The 20327-nt window shown below is 36.1% G+C and overlaps 1 protein-coding gene and 5 non-coding genes across 7 annotated transcripts; 1 reads left to right on the plus strand and 5 right to left on the minus strand.

The window, feature by feature from the left end:
* Positions 1 to 72: 72 nt before the first annotated feature.
* Positions 73 to 3744, minus strand: ccdc115 (coiled-coil domain containing 115). 2 transcript variants are annotated; one of them, XM_051662984.1, is made up of 5 exons: positions 3494 to 3744; positions 3271 to 3374; positions 3077 to 3180; positions 2725 to 2916; positions 73 to 864 (listed from the first exon to the last, which is right to left on the minus strand). In XM_051662984.1, exons 1-5 carry the CDS (start codon positions 3599 to 3601, stop codon positions 734 to 736), a joined length of 639 nt encoding a protein of 212 aa, XP_051518944.1. In that variant the 5' UTR covers positions 3602 to 3744; the 3' UTR covers positions 73 to 733. The 2 variants fall into 2 exon arrangements, with proteins under 2 accessions (XP_051518944.1, XP_051518943.1); XM_051662983.1 differs by having other exon boundaries at positions 90 to 864; positions 2725 to 2922.
* Positions 3745 to 5726: 1982 nt separating this feature from the next.
* On the minus strand, positions 5727 to 5798 carry trnae-uuc (transfer RNA glutamic acid (anticodon UUC)). Its single transcript has one exon. It is a non-coding gene; the product is annotated as a tRNA-Glu (tRNA).
* A 399-nt stretch (positions 5799 to 6197) lies between these two features.
* On the plus strand, positions 6198 to 6269 carry trnah-gug (transfer RNA histidin (anticodon GUG)). The gene has a single exon. It is a non-coding gene; the product is annotated as a tRNA-His (tRNA).
* Positions 6270 to 16860: 10591 nt separating this feature from the next.
* Positions 16861 to 16934, minus strand: trnan-guu (transfer RNA asparagine (anticodon GUU)). The gene has a single exon. It is a non-coding gene; the product is annotated as a tRNA-Asn (tRNA).
* A 484-nt stretch (positions 16935 to 17418) lies between these two features.
* Positions 17419 to 17492, minus strand: trnan-guu (transfer RNA asparagine (anticodon GUU)). Its single transcript has one exon. It is a non-coding gene; the product is annotated as a tRNA-Asn (tRNA).
* A 588-nt stretch (positions 17493 to 18080) lies between these two features.
* On the minus strand, positions 18081 to 18154 carry trnan-guu (transfer RNA asparagine (anticodon GUU)). Its single transcript has one exon. It is a non-coding gene; the product is annotated as a tRNA-Asn (tRNA).
* Positions 18155 to 20327: the final 2173 nt, after the last annotated feature.

Here is a 20327-nt window from a genome sequence, read left to right on the forward strand (position 1 = left end):
TACAATTCAAGTCAATAGTGGCCAGAACTTTGAAGCTCCAAAAATCACACGAAGGCACTTTCAGATGTGAAAGTTGAAATTTAGGACTTAAATACTTATGTTTCTCACCTACACCTATCATATTGCTTCTGAATATATAGATACAAACACTGGAGTCATGCAGATTACTTATGTTTCCTTTATGTGCTTTTTGGAGCTTCAAAGTTCTGTTCACCATTCACTTGCATTGAAAGGACCTACAGAGCTGAAATATTCATCTAAAAATCTTCATGTGTGTTCAGCTGGAGAAAGTCATACACATCTGGGGTGGCATGAGGGTGAGTAAATAATGAGAGAATTTTTTTTATTTTTGGGTGAACAATCCCTTTAAAGGTTTAGATTATTCTCAGCCGCACAGAGCAGGTTCTCAAAAAATACTGTACAGACAACAAATCAAATGTATCTTTACATTTACAAGTCTAAAGTCAATTACATTAGTGCTCAGATTTCACAATAGCAAATAGTCAAAATGACAACACAGCTCATCAATCAACAATATTTTATAAGGAAAACAACATTATTTTTTATACAAGTTAACAGTGATTTAATCGTTGTTTGGCATTTGCCAAACACATTATTCAATATGCATTTTAAACAGATACATTTAATCCGGTGACAAGGAACACATTTTGTACATTTTATGGTACATATAAAGATTTAATAGAAGAAATAAATGAATTAATGAATAAGGTCACTATTCTTTTACTATGTCCGGTTGAGTGTTCTCTGTCTTCTGTTGTTTCTCCTTCATCTGGGCCTGCATTTCTTTCCTTGTAGCCAATATTGCACACTGTAGGGATCCAATCTCTGCTGAGAGAGAAATGACTGTGGAAAAAGGGGTGACACATAGTTAAGTTGGTGATACACTGTTGCCACTGTTAAATTCATAATGCAAACACATTCTGGGTTCTTACAGTTTTTTTAAATTCACTTTTTAACTATTTTCACAAGTGGTAAACTCTTGGTTCTAATATCACAACAGATCATCAAAAATGCAGTTTTTTTTTCAAACATTTCAGCATATTTTTAATTGTATCAACATCTTAATTTCATTTTCAAAAATGGTTAACCAAACATAATGAATTTGTTACAATTTTGCCAATTTATATCATAAATGTAACCACTATTGTTTAAAGTACTGCATGTACCATATATACTCAAAGTGTGTGTGAGCTTTTGCTATTTGTCAACATGGAGCAGTTGACAAATTGCTGTTAATATTACAGACATTATGAATTTACAGCAATGTCAATTTGGTTAGGCAATGCAAGTGTAGGCCTATTTTCTAATGTGACTTTGCAGTACTTTAACATTTTGTTTATTCAACAACTTTTAGGTCAATATTGAAACACGTATCTTACATTATTTGCTACTGAATTAACTGATTGCTAAAATGACTAAATTGAAAAAAGATTTTGGTGATTAAACCAAATGTTCTCATTACATGTCACAAAAATCTTATGTTAAGAAACAACAATTACATGAAAGGAAACATGTATAATCCTAACGAAAGCATGATAGCAGTTTTTGAATGAATAACTATAGCTTTGTTACAAGTTTGATCAGTTTGGTGTTTTGTACTAAGAGTTTTGAAAATTAACCACTTCCTTGTGAAAATACAACAGTACCAATGCGATTGTGTGTATAAATATATATTGTGATTTTTTCACACACTAATTGGCATAAGAAAGAACAAATACATTTCACTGATTCTTGAGATAAGGGACAAAACATGTCTTACATACAAAAGTCATCTTTATTTTAAAAATCAAGAAATTCATAACAATAAAAATACTGGAAAAGTTAAATCTAAAGGAAAATGTATACTCAGGGCAATACTTTTTTTACTTATATTTTAAAATAATTTCATTAGAATTTTTTTAAATGCATGCTCTATACTTGGAAGCACATGTAACTTAACCTGTCCTCAGCAAGAGGTCACAATGTTAAACTGCTAAACAAAGTGTTTAAAAATGCAACAAATTCATAAATATAAATATCAAATGAAAGAAATTATTATAATTTCTGTTAAAATTGTGGGATCAATTTTGGCATTTTAGTTTAGTTTATAGAGGCATCTTCAACTGTGGGGGGGGGGGGCTCCAGTGTACAACACATGGTTCAGATGGAAAAATACTACATTTTGTCAACTCAGTCAGAAGTTTCAGAATAGTATGAAAACAGAAAGAGAGAAATTTTTTTTTTTAGATAATTAAAGACTTTACACTTGTTGGATGAATCAAATTAAAATAGCACGCTTTTTGGTATGTCTGATGGAGTTGACAAAAATGACAGTAAGATGCAAGTTATGAAATGAATAAATGTCAATAAAAAATAAAAAATAAATAAATAAACGTTTTTATAAAAACCTGTTCCCTTACATCGTTCGTTAGCTGAGACCTTTGTCTACAAATATATCCATTTCAAATGAATTTAGTATTAAAAAAAAAAAAACTCAGATTTTAAACATGTTTTGTCCCTTATCTCAAGAATCAGCGATTTACATTTAGTCATTAAGCAGACGCTTTTATCCAAATTTAACTTAAACAGAACAGATTCAGATTGAATGCTCCAAATATAAGCCACACATTCAGTGCACATCACTTCAGTATGATTTGCTTGTATACAAAAGGATTTATGTTTAGCAATGACACTTTAAGTATAGCAGGAGAAAGCAATATTTACCCTCTTTAAAGGCAGTTTGAGCTTGTTTAAGATTCTGTGGTACAAGGATGCCAAACCACTTTAATGGATCTCTGTGCTCTGGTGTGGATGACTCTGCCTTTATTTTTACTTGATGGTCTGTCTTCTGTTGTTCGTTAGAGGGAACTTCCTCTTTACTCTCCTTTTGTTTGGCATTTATTCTCCTCCTAAGACCTGAAACTTAAAAAACAAAAATGAAATGACAATAAAAATCTTTGTTTGTTTTTTTTACAGTATTTTATAGTACAGTATTATCAGCCCGCAATGTAAACAAGAGTCAGCACAAAGGAGCAGATTCCAGCTTCATTACTTAATAACAGGAAGTCAGTCATACCTTCCTCTTTCACTCCAATGTCTTCTATGGGGTTATTTTTCAGCTCTTCTGTTTTATTTTCACTTCTCTCACATTTAAACTCAGCTTTCCCACTCTCCAACAAGCTGATATTAAGGCAAAACATGGATCTAAATAAATAACCAATACTTAAAAACAAGTAAATGACATTTATTTGCATATGATGACTTACAAACCTGACATTAACATGAACAAGCGGTTCCATCACACTAGCGTACTGGAGAGCGGATACTTGCTTATTTCCCATCGAGTAACGTGCCTTGGCAATAGAAAACCATCCCTGTTGAACAGAATTCAACACAGTATTCAGACTGTCTATGTGAGACGAAACGACAAACAGGCTTTAATTCCCTATATGAATCACAACACAACCTTGTCAAATGTAATTATATGTTTCACCTCTTCTATAAGGGAATTCAGTTTATCTCGTTTCTCCTCCAAAGCCTCGAGCTGGTCCATGAAAAGCAACAACTGCTCATCCAAACGAAGTTGTTCATCAACCCGCATTTCTGCTGTTTTGTCTGACTTTACACGACTGAACAGTGCTGAAAGAAAATTAATGACTTTTGAAATATACTTTTATTTTAACAGAGTTTGTTTTGCTAGAATGCTTTCAACCCAGTCGTCGGATCCTTACCGGTCATGTGACAAACAGGTCACATGACATAGGAAGGCCAATGATTTGTTACGTAGAAATCAGAGCCCTTCTACAAAGAAACTAAAGTTTACCATAAAATAGCATAACGCGGAGACAAGAGGCCGTTTTTTAATGTATGTCAATGGAGGAGATACTTCAGTGTAATGAATAAACTGGTTTTATGAGGAAACATAATTTAATGAATTGACCGCCTGTCCGCTAATCTTCAACATGTTGTACACTAAACAATGATTTTGGGACAAACAGTGTGTTGAGATTACTACGATAAAATTACTGTTTTATAAGAGAAGACACGGACAATTTTGCGACAGGTAGGTGTCAGTTTACGGCTCTCCCCATTCATATATATGGTATACGCAAACGGTGACTTAATGTCGTAACACGCTAGTTGACCGTTACTCCTAAATAGATCCGCGAAGGGTTTTCTTTAAATAAATATTCCGGGTTCAATACAAGTTGAGCTCAGTCGACAGCATTTGTGGCATAATGTTGATTAAAAATTTAATTTCGATTCGTTCCTCCTTTTCTTTAAAAAAAAGAAAAAAAAAGAAAAGAAGAAGAAGCAAAAATCGAGGTTGCAGTGAGGCAATTACAATGGAAGTGAATGGGGCCAATTTTTGAAGGGTTTAAACACAGAAATGTGAAGCTCATCATTTTATGAAAGCACTAGCATTAATTTTTCTGTTAAAACTTGTGTATTATTTGAGTTGTGAAGTTGTTTAAAATGTAATTTTTACAGTCGTTTTAGGGTTTGTTGACATTACATTGTCACTGTAACAAAGTTGTAAAATTGGGTATAACTTTACACAGAAAAGGTAAGTGATTTTATGAAACTAAAATCATGTTTACATGCATATCCTTTACGTTATCCTTTTCTTAAAAAAAAAAAAAAAAAAAAAAAAATCAAGGTTCTAGTGAGGCACTTACAATGGAAGTGAATGGGGCCAATTTTTTAACATTAAAATACTCACTATTTCAAAAGTACAGACCCAAGACATGTGTGTAAACATGATTTTAGTGTGATAAAATCACTTTGTAACAAAGTTGTAAAATTGCCTATAACTTTACACAGAAAATGTTAGTAAGTGTTTTCTTTAAAAATGGTACATATATTACCAATTCTCCAAGGGTATGCAAACTTTTGCGCACAACTGTATCAAAATGACAGTTGTGATGGAATCACATCAATACTGAATTGTGTCAACATATTTATAATGTACAGTCTATTTTATAAACAACTACTGTCATCATCCACCAAATTTAGCTAACAGCTATTGATAAAGCTGGCTAGCTAGCTAACGCCGACACAGACTATCTATAAATGCAGTCAACATATCATGCAAAGAAAAGTGATTACTTCAAACTACAGTCTTGCATAGTCAGACCTAAATCCACACTTTGTTTTAGCCCTGTTCCAGCACTGGAGAGTCAAATATAATATACAGTGTCAACGTTTGTAGTAAAACAATAATATCTGTGTAATTTTAATTATGCTATGCTGGCAGCATGATGTCGATGAATCACATTCAGTCTCTTTGTACGTTATGTCATTGTTTTGGTCGATGCTCGTGTCCCTATGGAGTATGTGCACGAGCAACAGGTAGCTGTCTGCAGTTCACTTATCGGCCACAGGTGTCATTAAAAACAAGTGTTTCTGAATCTTACATTCTGCACCTTTAATAAACAAAATAATCTGTTAAAAATAGCTTGGTAGCATGCACATTGCAGAATATCTTTATTAAAGTACAGTTTTTTGAGGACTAAATCATTATGCAAGCACACATTTAACGTTCGAATTGTGTTGTTAAAAAATATTTATTTTGTGACTAATGTTGTGCGTCATGAGCTGTCTAAATGCCTCACATGCATGTGTAAGGTGTTGTATGTGTTCTAATGTGCCGTTTTCAAGAACAGACTATTTCTGATAGGTACAGCATTAAGTCGTTTTTTAAATTATCAATACAAAAATAACACTTCCCATACCGGGAGTCGAACCCGGGCCGCCTGGGTGAAAACCAGGAATCCTAACCGCTAGACCATATGGGAGATGATAAACGTATTAAAAGTAAAGGGCTTTTAAAAAATTACAAATATATGCAAATAGTGATTTTGTTTACAATAGAGTTTCTCTAGTGTAGGTTACTCACATTTGTAGTAATGTATCCATCCATTGCTGTAATGTACGATTACTCCTTAAGCACAATGTAGAACATTCACTTTCATTTACTTTATCAAGATACCCTGAAAAGGACAACAAAACGTTTTGCTTTGTATATGATACTAGATAATTGAATAAAACAAAAGTTAAGAGCGGGCAATGTAAGTTAATATGCATACAAATCATCAAATATATAGAAATCCCTGCTATATAAAACGAATCATATGGGGAACACGTACGTATTAGTTTCCAATTTCAGCATGTGCACTGAACGCCTCTAGTAGCTCGCCGTGATCGTATAGTGGTTAGTACTCTGCGTTGTGGCCGCAGCAACCCCGGTTCGAATCCGGGTCACGGCAGGGAAAGATCCCTATCACGGCAAAGAGGTGATTTTTTTTTATTTTTACATTGTTAGCTTGTACGTTTCAGAGAACTTTGGGGAAAACTTAAACTAAAAAATGTGCCTAAAGTTTCACCCAAGTATCCATGGCTGCAGCTTACTGAACACTACACGTGTCGCCCCGCTCATAACTTTCACTCATTGGCTCGGTCGTCTTTTATTGGTGTAGCCTATATGATAGGAGATGCGTTTTAAAATAGATCATTTTTATTATAGTTCTGTGGCTCTTCAGTGATATTTAACTGACTGAGCAGTCTGTTGTTGTTTCAGTTGTGTTGAAAGCAGAGGGCACAATAACTAATCCTACTATGGCGAAGATTCAACTCTAATGCGGTCGTAGTCAGTGTTTAAATAATTTAGGCAAGATAATTTTAAATTTTAGTGCCATGACTCGTAAGTGACTTTGTGTTGTACCTCCGGTGTCATTTCAGCAAATGTAGTAGGACTGATTCGCTCAAATCTGTAAATCAAAAAGTTGTGCAACTGCACAAAGCCTTCATTATATTAATTATGAATTATATTAATTATAAAATACGTTAATTTTTAATATCACCACAGAGTGAAAATGAAAACATCGTATCAGTTTTGCTATAGAAACATTTTAATTTATGACCCAACATATGAGTTATGAAAACCAACAGCACCGTCTACTGTAAATTAACTGTAAATTACACTCCAATTCTCACACAAGTTATAAAGATGTCATATAAACGTATTTTCAAATACCCTAATATTTGGTAGGACAGAATACAAAACCCATGTTGTTCGTTCGTTCAATCATTCGTTCATAAGGCATGTGCTTGTATGCAATTCTCGAATAAACAGAGAGCAGTTGTGCACTTTTAGTTTCCCGTTTCTACCATAACAGCTCATCATCATGAGTGATTATTTTACATGAATAATAACAGTTTCTTTCATTGACCAAGTTTGCTTTATGCACGCCATCTGCATCTGCTGGATTTATTACTCTGCATTTAATGAATTTAGTCATTTTAATTTATGCCATCAACAATAGCAAACAAGAGGCTGATGAACTGATGAAAATTGTTATTCCATTCTTGAGATAGTTGCGGTGCTTTCCCTCATATTCAATATTGATTCATATTCATTTCTTTGAAGGATTGTAAATGATTATCTCTCCTCCTCGCTCCAAAAATGTGTGCGTTATATCGTCAGCCTAAGAATTACTTTTTAACTGACATGCACACAGAAACCAATGCCAGTCAATAAATAGTCAGTTACAGCGGAAAATAAGGCATACAGCATGAGGCATACAGGCAGGGCCATAGCAAGATAATCTGGGCCCCCTGACTGTATGTTGCTCTGGGCCCCTTTCCTATTAAAAAATACAGTTTACAATTAGTTGTGGGGCTCCCTGGACCTTTGGGCTCCTAGAATCATTACCACCTTTCACCCCAATAGCTACGGCCCTGCATACAGGCTATAACTGTTATAATGTACTGATGTACCAGTGCATGAGCACCAAACACAAAAAACACATGCTTTTCAGTTGGCATTTGTTTAAGAACATTTTCACGTCAGTTTCAGCCTTTATAAATCCCGATTTGTTCCTCACTTTTAATGTAGGATAAAATCATGAACAGTATCATTACTTAGTGCACATATTGATGCGCAGTTCAGTAAACAAACAGATGTAAATGTCTGTGTACTTAACCCTCCTATTGCACTGGGGTCATTTTTGACCCAGTAGAGGTAAAACATAATTTTTAAATAGCACATAGTTTTTCGTATGGGAACCAAACTTTGTGACTTTGTCAAGACTATCAAAATGAACATATTTAAAAAATAATAATAATAATTTTTCAGATTTTTGAAGAAATCATTTAAGAGATATAACCATATTTATAAAATTGTTACATCTTTTGCATTCCCAGGACAATTTTGACCTAGGCATCAATTGTGGCTTTACCCATGAAATTATGCAGACATTTTCGCACATTTATGAATATTTTATATGAACACTTAACTTACATTTAGCCTCTTTCCCATATTCACACTTGCTTTTTTGTCTCAAAATGGGACTGCATCTTGTTTACAAACAGTCTCATGCACACTTACACACAGAACTGACAAAACAGAGAAACATAACAAATAAACTATCAAAGGAAAAACTGCCTAAAGGGAGGTGTGGCAAGAGCAAAAGTTCAAGCATACATATGTACTCTGAAAAAGGGTTGAAGGAAGAAAAGTCAACATCTTTACTTTGCCGCCCTCTTAAAAATGATCTGATAATGAACCAGCTTGCAGCATAATCACACTTTAACAGAATACATTTTGTTTAAAGGGGTCATGAAATGCTCTTTTTTTAAATAGTTTTATTATCTTCCCTGAGGTCCACTGATAATGTTAGTAAAGCTTTTTTGCATTACACAAGTCATAATTTAGTAATATATGATAATTTTCCACCCTGTCTCTGGCCCTCTGTCTGAAACGCTTGGTTTTGGCCTAAGCGCTTCCTCAAAACTTCAACATAAACACCCACTGTTATGCAGTGGCGGGCGTGCATTTTAAGTCTAGGCCTTCAGTGTGATTCATGCCATTAAGAAAACACAGTTTCACAAAGAATAAGACACCCTATGTCTTTGGGCATCATACATTACGTCGCAGCTAACTAGTGATACCAATTGACATTTTAAAAACACATCCAAGCACGAAAGCCAGAACTTGAAACAACACTTAATGCTCAAGCAAGCCTAATTTTAACTGCAGCATGTCTGTTTTGTGAAATGAACGTCTCCCGAACAGACATTCAAAAATCATAATTTTTCATATGAATCTACCAAGGAGGTCTACAATACCTGGAAAAATCTATCTAATAATATTTGTGATTTAAATGTTGCTTGCAATAAATTTCATTTTGTCAGGGTACATGGTTATGCTGCGTTCCATTCAAGTTGGATGTGGGATATTCCTACTTGATATCTCTGACCATAAATGCATTCCATTCCCCGATATTTGGAACTGCAACGCTCCCGTTAGCTTAGCAGGGGTTTGACTCTCATTAGAGATGTCTCCTAGCAACCCAACTGATAAACAATGCTTCAGGTGTACGATTATCAAAAGAGATTATAAAGTTTTATAAACCTGTTTCTGCAGGCGTTTGTTAAACAAGCTTTAATATCATGTAATGTGGAAACAAACTCATTTATCGATATTACTTAATTGTATTACTTAAAACATTGTGTCCTTGAGCAAGGCACTTAACTCCAGGTTGCTCCAGGGGGATTGTCCCTGTAATAAGGGCCCTGTAAGTCGCTTTGGATAAAAGCGTCTGCCAAATGCATAAATGTAAATGTAAACTCATTTATCGATATTACTTAATGAAGTGAATGTTTATCACTTACTTTATATATCTCCCTGAGTGTCGACATGTTTGTGTGACATCATGCCCCTGCATCTCGGCAAAATCAGAGTTGAGAATTTCTGCACGAGCCTACAAGTTGTAATTCTGACTTCAAGATGCATTCCATTGCACTTTTCCTAGTAGGAAGTTGTAAAATCCAACTTTCCGAGTTGAACTACTTTTCAAAACTTGATCTGACATTGAATGCTCAAGCAGCCTAATTTACATTTAGAAAACTCCTGTTGTTGCTATAACAATGCAAAAAGCACTTACCAATTTGCTTGAAGTGAAAATCAGTCCTCCTTTCCTGTTTTATAAATTAAGCAATCACACGGTCATGCAGAACATCTCGTGTTTTTAAATCCATAAGGACCTCTTTCTCAGTGGTGCTGTGGCAGTGATGACAGCCGTCTCGTCAGCAAGATCTCACACACTTCGCTTTCAAATTACGTACATCACTTAAAGCATGATCTCTCAAGGCCAGCTAGAAGGCCTCGGCCGGGACATATCCTAAAGATCACACCCACCAAGAACAAATAAATCAATCTGATTGGCTGATGAATCTGACTTTATTTGATTCTGTGGAAATTTTGAAGGCCTGAGGGGGTGGAGCTCAAACTCACGTGCTGCTTTGGGCATGTGATTTGTGAAACAGTTGTCACACTTTGCTTGTAAGCATCAAGGAATAAATTCTGACTGGATAAACTTTTCATTTTTCTCTATTTGTTTGTAGATTAATTAAGAGTGGAAAGCGATTAAAAATACATAGGCAAAAAGGTGATTGAGAATGAAAGGATGAAAAATATTTATCTATTTGGCATGTTAGGCCAGCAGAGAAGGCTTTGCTGGCCCTGAGAAATCGCCACTGCTGTTATGATTGACTAACATCATGCAACCCCTCGAATACAGCCATATTTGAAACGCAATCAGAAGAAAATGAATATGCACCAAAACATTATAAAAACTAAATTTCAGGGTTTAAACACAACCAACACATTGAATCCAAATGTATTAAACTGTTCATCTCAAGCACAACTGTTTACACTCACACCCTGTCTACACCAGATGCAAGAGTTGTGTTGCATCAGAAGCTATTATAATCAATGATTCTGTCTACCACAAAAGCATCCATTGCGGCGCATTGCGTCTCGCCAATGTCCCATTCCATTTTGTGCTGCATGTGGTGGTGCTACTACTGCCAACAACATAAATAAACGGTTTAGAAAGTTTGTGTCAATGCGCCCGGTGTAGACAGCCTCAAGCCATTGCGTCGCGTAAACGGACGCACCTGGTGTAAACAGGATGTCAGCACCATAAACTATCACAGTCATGACACATGAAATATTCATGAATGAAACTGTTTACTCATAGTTTTTGCGATCATGTCCAAGTGTTTTTAACTGCCCCATCCTTCAATAACAGTTCCTTTGCTTGAATCGTATTATGACTGTTAAGATATGAGCCGAACATACAATCCACTCTAAAATATGCTGAAGACACATCCGGTTTCCTGTATCATTCCTTCATCTTTTCATACACCAGCAACTAAAAATAGCGAAGATGGGCAAAAGAACACGAGGCAGCAGCTGAGTGACAGAGAGCTTCTTCTTTTCAGAGTTGTAACTTGACACCGAGTCTTTAAAAAGCGACCAGAGATATGTATTAAGCGGTCAAAGACGTCTGTCTGTGCATGTTTATGTAGAATTTTTTTTAAATCCAGGCACATGAAGGTGTCCTGTGTAAGTCCACTTTGGATGAATCTCCCATGACAGGCCCCATCTCTCTCCTCTTCACTTGTGTGACTGACTGAGCACCAGTGGGCGGGGCCAAGGGTTCAATAACGAAAAATAGGCATTGCATATGCAGATGTATTTGGTCTTTGTGACGTCGCAAGTTCCACAAATTCCAAATGTGCAGCTTGGTTTAAATACTCTTTTTCTATTAAGGAGGAAGTTTTCAGTTCTGAAACTTACAGTATGTTTTTATTGTACAATGACCTCTTATATGTGAAAGGATCAAGGAAATTCGATTCCTCATTTCATGACCCCTTTAAAAACATTGAATACAAGTACAGATGTTGTGTAGTTGTGTTGTATATTTGTTCTGATGTTTTGTTGGGGAAAAAAAATATTATTTGGTTGGGCAGATTTTGACTACTAAGTTATTTTTCAGCAGTAATGAGTAATTAATTCATATGGAAGTTAATAGGAGAATTACTAGAAATTCTCAATTTAAATATTCATATAAATTTAATGTAATGTTATAGTCAAATGAAATTTCATATAAACCTTAATAAAAAAAAATATATCTTCACAAGTATCACACTGGTTTATTTGTAGTTAATGTATATTTTGAAATGTTAAAGAATTTCTAAAAAAATTTAATAAAAAAACAGACATCATAATAACATGTATATTTTTCAGTTAACATGCTAAAAATATAGATCTTTTTACAAGTATGAACAGCTAAGAAGTTAATGAGCTACATGATTTTTGATGAAAACAATTGGATTATGAATGTTTTATAAGCTTAAAACTCCACTGGGTCAAAACTTACCCATGAATGCGAAAGGTGCAAGTAGATTTTGAACGCAATAAGAGGGTTAAAGAAAAGGAGGGGCTAGTCAAAATTATTTTTTGTGGTAATAAATATTATGCCACAAATGTTGTCGACTGAACGTAACTTGTATCGAACCTGGGATATTCCTTTAACGTTAACGGACTGGCCCCATTCACTTCCATTGTAAATACACATGATTGTCATACATTCAAATATGAGTTTATTTATTGTGTCCAACCTCCTTAATGGGATCTTTGCTCTGGAGCGGATAAATTCACTGTTTGCATGAAAACAGTGACTGCTTGCCTGTGGGGTCCCTTCAGCATATGGATTGTTGTGGCCTTCCTGTATAATCATCCTTACAGATTTGTCTTGCAGTTCATTGTATCTCTGTGTAAGAGATGTGTTGCTCAAACTGTATGTGCAATTATTACAATATACTCCATTGTGTATAATTACAACTTGTCAACTTTAAACACACATAATGTACGGTTGAAGGCACATTTACAAGACCAGTTTTTACTCATAAAACAAATATAATTTCTCCCCCTACATGGCCCTAGAACCTGTCAACATTGAAGGAGAATCACTCAACCTGAAACATTACTTACAGGTCAGCTGTATGGTGCAGTCCTCTACTTCACCGAGCACAGATGGATACATTCACAGCGAATATGGGCACCCAATCTACTTCTGGTTCTACTTTGTATTCATTAATATTTTGTGGGTTGTCATTCCTCTCTTTCTTATAGTGGATTCGTGGTGTCAGCTATCTACCAGTCAATCCATGTTTGATAAAGCAGCTCTGAAAGTGAAATCTGAAAGAATTTAGGCCAGGAAAACAGAAAAAACTGAGCTACTGTATACCATTTTTAATAATATATACATAAACTATGTTAGAGAATATATATATATATATTTATTATTACTATATTTTGTAATTGTATAGTGCTATTGATGGAAGAAAGTAAGTATGGCAAATATTCATTACAGAAATGTAAATGTGATTGCTTTAAAATTAAATAGTTAAAATACTGCCCCAGCTGGGTTGCTTCATATTTACCTATTTGTACTGTATAATGCAACTATCAATCTTGGCATCTACTTTTTTCCAGGTATTTCAGAGATGTAGTGATCATGCAAAAAATATTCATATTGGAAAAAGAATGTGGGAAGACTGGATAAAACCATCAGACATGTTAAACATGTTCACTGTCACCAATATACCCCAATGAATTATTGCAATATTGTACATCACAATCAGTGTTGTGCAAAATTCAGAATTAACTCTCTTTCAATTCATGAGTTGGAATTTGAATTGAATTGGCCACGCCCCACAAGAAGTTGAATTGGAATGAAAGGATGTTGAATTTACTAAATTGCAATTCAAAAAAACTGAACACACGGTCAGTCACACTACATAATTTAATTAGTCCAAGACACATTACGTTATCATTTTTTACCAAGTATGCCCAAGGCCGCATTAAGGTGGTCCTGGGCCCCAGGGCTTATCATTTCACATTACAGCTAGAGTGCAAAGGTTTTTGTGAAATGCGCTTGACACAATGGAAAACAAAGGTGCGCTATCCCTTTGCATCATTATCATATAACGACCAAGATATCTACAGTATTTTCACTGGGTCCCTGCTGATTCCCACCCCTACAAAACATATTAAAAATCTAGTCACAATGCAAGAGCATTATGCGTAATAATACAAGTCAGGAAAAAGATAAATGAAGGAATGTGTCTCATGAAAGAACATGCACAACAAAAATACCAATGCAAATGACTGATGGTGAATGACTGCTTGGAAATTATGTTAAAGCTTTCCCTGAAACTTTTACGTACAGGCCGCATAAAACAGTGTGTACAACTATGCAAACAGAATTTGGCAAAGACTGCTCAGCACATGATAGTTACTGCACAAGTTTCAGAATGCCTCCGGAATATTCTGGGATGGAGCCAGTATCAGAAATGAACTTCAGGAATGAATTGCAGGGGCATTTTTCTTAACATAAAACATTTTCTGTCATTCTTTAATTTGAGTATAATTTTAGAATCTATTAGAAATGTAGAAAACAAGTTTTTTTTTTTTTTTTAATGTCAATTCTATTATTTGTAATTAATAATCACATTTACAATCAAGGGAAATACTTCACAGTTACAATTTTTTGTCACAATCATGCAGCCCTAATTTACATACGTGTTCTTTTAACAGACCAGATAAACCAGTCCAAACCAACTTGCAAATGAGAGATGAAACAAGCTTAAAATATTAGCTACATGGTTCTATTTTTCCACAGTGTTAAATATAAAAGATGTCTAACTTTATTTTATAGCCTACCCATTAAATAATACATAATTACCTTGTGCTAACAAAATGTTGGTTGTTTCAGAAATAAATAAACTCATGTTCCTTAAATCGTCACAAACACCACTCTGTAGTGTATACACAATAATTTGTATAATAATGGTATACGAATATATTAGGAAATCTTCACATTAAAGGATAGGACTACTTTACACGGAAGCAAGCAAGCAAAATGCCGAAACTAGGGATCGCACCAGGGTCCTTTAGATCTTTAGTCTAACACGCTCCCAACTGAGGTATTTCGGCTTCAAGAAAAAGCCTTGGACTAAAGTCATGCTTTATTCTCAGTGAACAGCTGTTGATAACAGTGTTGTTCTGAAATTTACCATCCATTTTTGTCCTGAATGGAAGTATTAGTTATTTTTTAGTTGTAAATTATATAATACCGATCTTGATAAATGCCACACTCATACCTTATTCACGCTAGCGCCATCTTTGATTTTTAATGGGAATGACCACAAGGCTGTGAGGGAGAGACTTACAGTCTATTCAAAGTGCTGTACTGCAGTTTCAAGTGTTTTTGGATCGTTCCACGGACAAAACTTTGATAAAATATCTGTCCAAGAACATTCAGTATACAAAGAACTCTAGACAATATGAGATGTGATCTAGGAGCTTTTTACAGCTTTATACAGTTCGTGCCATTGAAGATACTACAAGTCCTATCCCTCACAGCCTCATTGTCATTCCCATTAAAAATCAAAGATGGCGCTAGCGTGCGTGAATAAGATGTATTCCTGAGCTTTGAGCTTTAAGATAATGTCACACGTCTGTGGGCGGGACCTTGTGGAGTTCTATTTAAAATGGCTGAGACAGAGACAGCTTTTAAGATTTTTAGATTATTTAATGTATGCAATTAGCAAAATTTTTAGATTATTTAATTTATGCAACTAACTGTTTCATTGAGTTTTCAATAAAGATATTTTTTATATAAAGATTAAATAAAGATTACATATATATATATATATATAATCTTTATATAAAAAATATCTTTAATATATAATAATATATAGACTACAGCATTTCATTCAACAATTATTTCATGATATGTTTAATTTTGTCCAGTCTTCCCACCTATACTGGTGTTCTCCTATAGAGGACCTAAAATTCAGAAATTTGGTTTATTACTACAGACTTTTCTATGTGCACTCACAAATGTAGATACACATGTAAAATTGTAAAATTAGAGATTCAGGCATATTGTGTTCACTCCATGAACATGTTTACTGTAAAACTTGTCAGTGCAATTTTCTTAAGGGGATCACACCACTCAGAAAAAGAGCTAGGCTGTTGGCAGGCAGGACATCCACTCCCCATCCCCCATGACCTTTTGTGTTTTTGCTATGGACATTATCTGAAAATAAACATGAATATTTATGCCTTGTACTCAACAAAGCTCTTCAAAGAGCTTTAAATCTCTATTTTCAGTATCCAACAGGCTCTGTAGACTGGAAAAACCTGTCACCTGTTGACCTTATCAGCCCATTTAGCCCTTTTCTGCTGTAATTATCAAAGTGGAGGATGGGCTCTGTCTGCTTAGTCAGGGGGAGCCCGGTTTCATCCACTTTCTAACCATAACATTAGGAGGTTTATCATCCTGCATACCCATATATCTTTGCATTTCTTTCAAGAATACATTAATTTAAACAGTGCTAAGATAAATTTAACAAAAACAAAACAAAGCAGTAATGGCCCATTGCTAGACTTAAATTCTACAGTCATTAATCTCAAATTATAATAATCACTATCTCACATTCTTATACATCACATTTCCTATAATTATAACTTTTATTATTTAAGTGTAAGCAAAACATTTCTATCTATCTATATATACATATATATATATATATATATATATATATATATATATATATATATATATATATATATATTCACGCTGGTAATTTCTTAAATTAAAAAAACTTTGGAAAAAAGCGTTGTCATCATTACAGTAGAAGTATCTAAGGAAATATCTTATAATAGATATATCTTATAATATGAATATCTAATAGTCTACATTGGGGGCCTTCAAATATATTCTCCGACAATGGGGGGCCTTGGAGTCCAAAAGGTTGAGAACTACTGGCCTAGATGACTGATGTGTCAACAGAAAGTTACTACCAACTGCAGACCTTTAATTTTGAACAAAAAGAAAAATGCACATTTGAAATAAAGACATCTTGTATCATTCACTATTTTATCATTATCAACAAATGTAAAAAAAAAAAAAAATGAAAAAAATGAAAAAACCTTACCGTCCCTGGGTGGGCTCGAACCACCAACCTTTCGGTTAACAGCCGAACGCGCTAACCGATTGCGCCACAGAGACTTGTGACTCCATCACTTTGAATGATTCCAATACATCTTCTGGGAAAAAAAACAAACCCATCTTACATTTTAAAATCTGATTTACATATCCTTTGAAGATTGATTCCACAAAGGCAATTTAGAGGGCTCCCAAAAGGCATTTGTCCATTGACCTGCATGGGACCTTTGTCTAAATATAAAACAATAAAACAATGTGAATCCACGGATAAGCAATCATTTTACAAGAATTTATATGTTTTATTATAATCAATCAATATGTTTGGCATCTATCTCTAAAGTTAAATGTGAAGAAGCATAAAAGTATAAACTCAATATTGTTAGGACAGATCTCGTTGAAAGAATATATGTGCTTTTTTATGAAAAAGACACTGTAACAATTAATATTCAGGCATTTGGAGTCATGCCTAATTAAAGTGCTCCATTAGCAATGTCAACACAACATTTACATGTATTACTCAAAACTACTGCATTAAAAAAAAATATACCGTCCCTGGGTGGGCTCGAACCACCAACCTTTCGGTTAACAGCCGAACGCGCTAACCGATTGCGCCACAGAGACTTGCTGTTGAAACATTCCTGGCCAAATCGCCTAAGAATTGTCTGAAAAAGTAAAATAATAAACATGATAAACATTTATTGTTTTCTACTCAACAAAGCCACGACGACTCATACATCAGAGTCTACATTTTATACCCTTTCTAACAACACAACACTTACAAAGTAAGTACTTACAAAGCTCAAGTAACCATAGTTTAACCACAGTATTTATAGTAAAACCCCAGTAACCACAAAATTAACCATGGTTGCTACAGTCAAAGGTTTCTACAATATTACTATAGCAAAACTATTTCTATATGGATACTAGTGTTACTGTAGTAAATACATGGTTACTTGTATTAAAAACCATGGACTCTGCCACAAAAACAAACATACAAAAACAAACCATGGACTCTGCCACTACAATGTTATAGTAAAACCATGGTTCCCACCAAAAAACATGTTTACTACAAAGTTATTACAGTGTCAATAGAAAGTTACTACCAACTGCAGACCTTTAATTTTGCACATTTGAAATTCTTCTGGAAAAATCGTGTTTAAATTGTGTTATCAACTAATGTAAAAAAAAAAAAAAAAAAAAGTACCTCACCGTCCCTGGGTGGGCTCGAACCACCAACCTTTCGGTTAACAGCCGAACGCGCTAACCGATTGCGCCACAGAGACTCCTGTTTAACAATAGAACGCGCTACCCGATTGCGCCACAAAGACTTCTGTTTAACAGCCGATTGCATCAATCGATTGCACCACAGAGACTTCTGTTTAACAGCTGTACGTGCTAACCGACTGCGCCACAGACACTTCTGTTTAACAGCCGTACACCCTAACCGATTGCGCCACAGAGACTTGTTACTAGAACTTTCCTGAACATACTATTTCTTACAGGCCAAATCTGTACTGTAGTAAATACATGGTTACTTAATTAAAAACCATGGACATGGTTACTACAATGTTACAGCAAAACCATGGTTCCCACCAAAAAACATGTTTACTACAATGTTATTGCAGTAAAACAGTGGGTTTTCATCAAAAATATGGTTGCTACAATGTTACTGCAGGAACTGCAGCCTTCACAGTTCTTACTGTGGTTGATGGCTTTTCTCCCTCTCTCACAAACTTGATAAATGGTGTTGGTTTCCTGTGTGTTTGGCATTTCTTGCGTCTCTCCTACTCCAGGGTGTTAGCAAGCGTCATGAGCACCTTATCATGGCGCCATCTGCATCTTCCCTGGGTGAGTGCTGTTCTACACCCTGACAAGATGTGCGCCAAGGTGCCCCTCTCCCCACAAAACTTGCATAGTGGGTCCTCTCTCATACCCCACTTGTGCAAATTTGTTGGAGTTGGGAGCATGTCATATACCGATCGCAGCAGGAAGGAGATGTGGAAAGGCTCCAGTTTCCATAGATCCGCCATTTGATTTTCCTCTTGGGAAGGTCCCATTAGGCCCTGTCTCACTGTGCATGGCATTCCAATGATGTCACGTAGCTTCAGCATACTTTCAGCTTGTGCAACAGAGGTGTTGGCTGCCCACTTGCGTCCTGATCTTGTAGTAACACCTGCATGTCTGACTTGTTCATCCTGGGAGTCTCTGTATGTCATTACCACTCTACACTTTGCCACCTTGAATTCCTCCACCACGGATGACAGAGGAAGTTGGAGCTGTCCTGATCTTATGTAGAGGCCTGCTGAAGTGAAGCTTGGAGGGATTCCCAGCCACCTTCGGAGGTACTGGTGTGTAGCGCTCTGACTGGACAGAGCGTATGAAGGGAGCGTTGCTCATCCAACTGGAAGGGAGGGGGGTAATAGGCTTGTAAAGTGACTACCTACGCCTAAAAGGGGGTAGAGAGTACTTTGGGAATATAAACTCTTTTCGGTCTCAGCGTGGCTCTAGATTTGCTCGGACCGAATTCCAGACAGGAGCTGTGCGTTGAGAATGCCTGCAGATCACTCACTCTCTTAACAGACACCAGGGTGAGTAAGAGAGCTGTTGTCAGGGAAAGAGAACGCAGATCAACAGACTTGATGGGTTCAAAGGGGGCTTTAGTCAGCGCATTCAGCATCAAGGCCAGGTCCCATGTAGGGATTGTAGCTGGGCGAGGAGGATTCAATCGCCTCGCACCTCTTAGAAAGCTGACCACGAAACAGTGTCTACCTACTGGCATGCCCCCTACAGCTGCATGATTTGCCAAAATAGCAGCTACATATACTTTTAGCGTAAACGGAGTAAGACCTGCATCTAAGCAATCCTGTAAAAATTCCCAAATTACAGAAATAGGGCAAATAATGGGATCGTCACATCTCGTAGATGGGGCTCTAGCGTGCAAAATTGTATTCTTTACCACCTGTGAGAGGTCTTCGTAATCCGACGTGACCCATTCAATGGCCGCACGTGTAGATTCCATAACTCCTGCCGCGAGTGCCAAATCGAGCCACGAGCCTAAGAAAGAAGGTCCCGTCTCAGTAGGATTTCCCACGGATGCACATGTAGGAGCTCCACTATTTCTGGAAACCACGGTTGATTCGGCCACCTCGGCGCGATCAGTACTACTGTTTCCATTTGCTCCCTGATTTTGGAGAGGAGTGGAGGAATGAGGCACAGCGGGGGGAATGTATACTTTTGACCCGTTGGCCATTTGTGAGCTAGCGCATCCACCCCCAATGATGCTTGTCCTGTCATGGAATACCACAGGGAACAATGTGAGGTCTCCTATTGTCGCCCTCCCAAACCTATTCCAGATCTACATGACCGTTAGGGGATGGATTTTCCACTCCTCTGGAATCACTCCCTGTCGAGAGAGCATGTCCGCTCCGAAATTCAGGGCTCCGGGCACATGGGTTT

Source organism: Myxocyprinus asiaticus, chromosome 29 (genome assembly GCF_019703515.2).
Source record: "Myxocyprinus asiaticus isolate MX2 ecotype Aquarium Trade chromosome 29, UBuf_Myxa_2, whole genome shotgun sequence".
NCBI lineage: Eukaryota > Metazoa > Chordata > Actinopteri > Cypriniformes > Catostomidae > Myxocyprinus > Myxocyprinus asiaticus.

Bases quoted from the DNA above. Each gene is read 5' to 3' on its own strand.
- ccdc115 (XM_051662983.1), bottom strand. From the start codon at position 3,601: ATGCGGGTTGATGAACAACTTCGTTTGGATGAGCAGTTGTTGCTTTTC. The intron at 3,375-3,493 runs GTGAAACATATA...TCTGTTCAACAG, and splicing joins TGAATTCCCTTATAGAAGAG to GGATGGTTTTCTATTGCCAA. The intron at 3,181-3,270 runs GTTTGTAAGTCA...CCTTAATATCAG, and splicing joins CTTGTTCATGTTAATGTCAG to CTTGTTGGAGAGTGGGAAAG.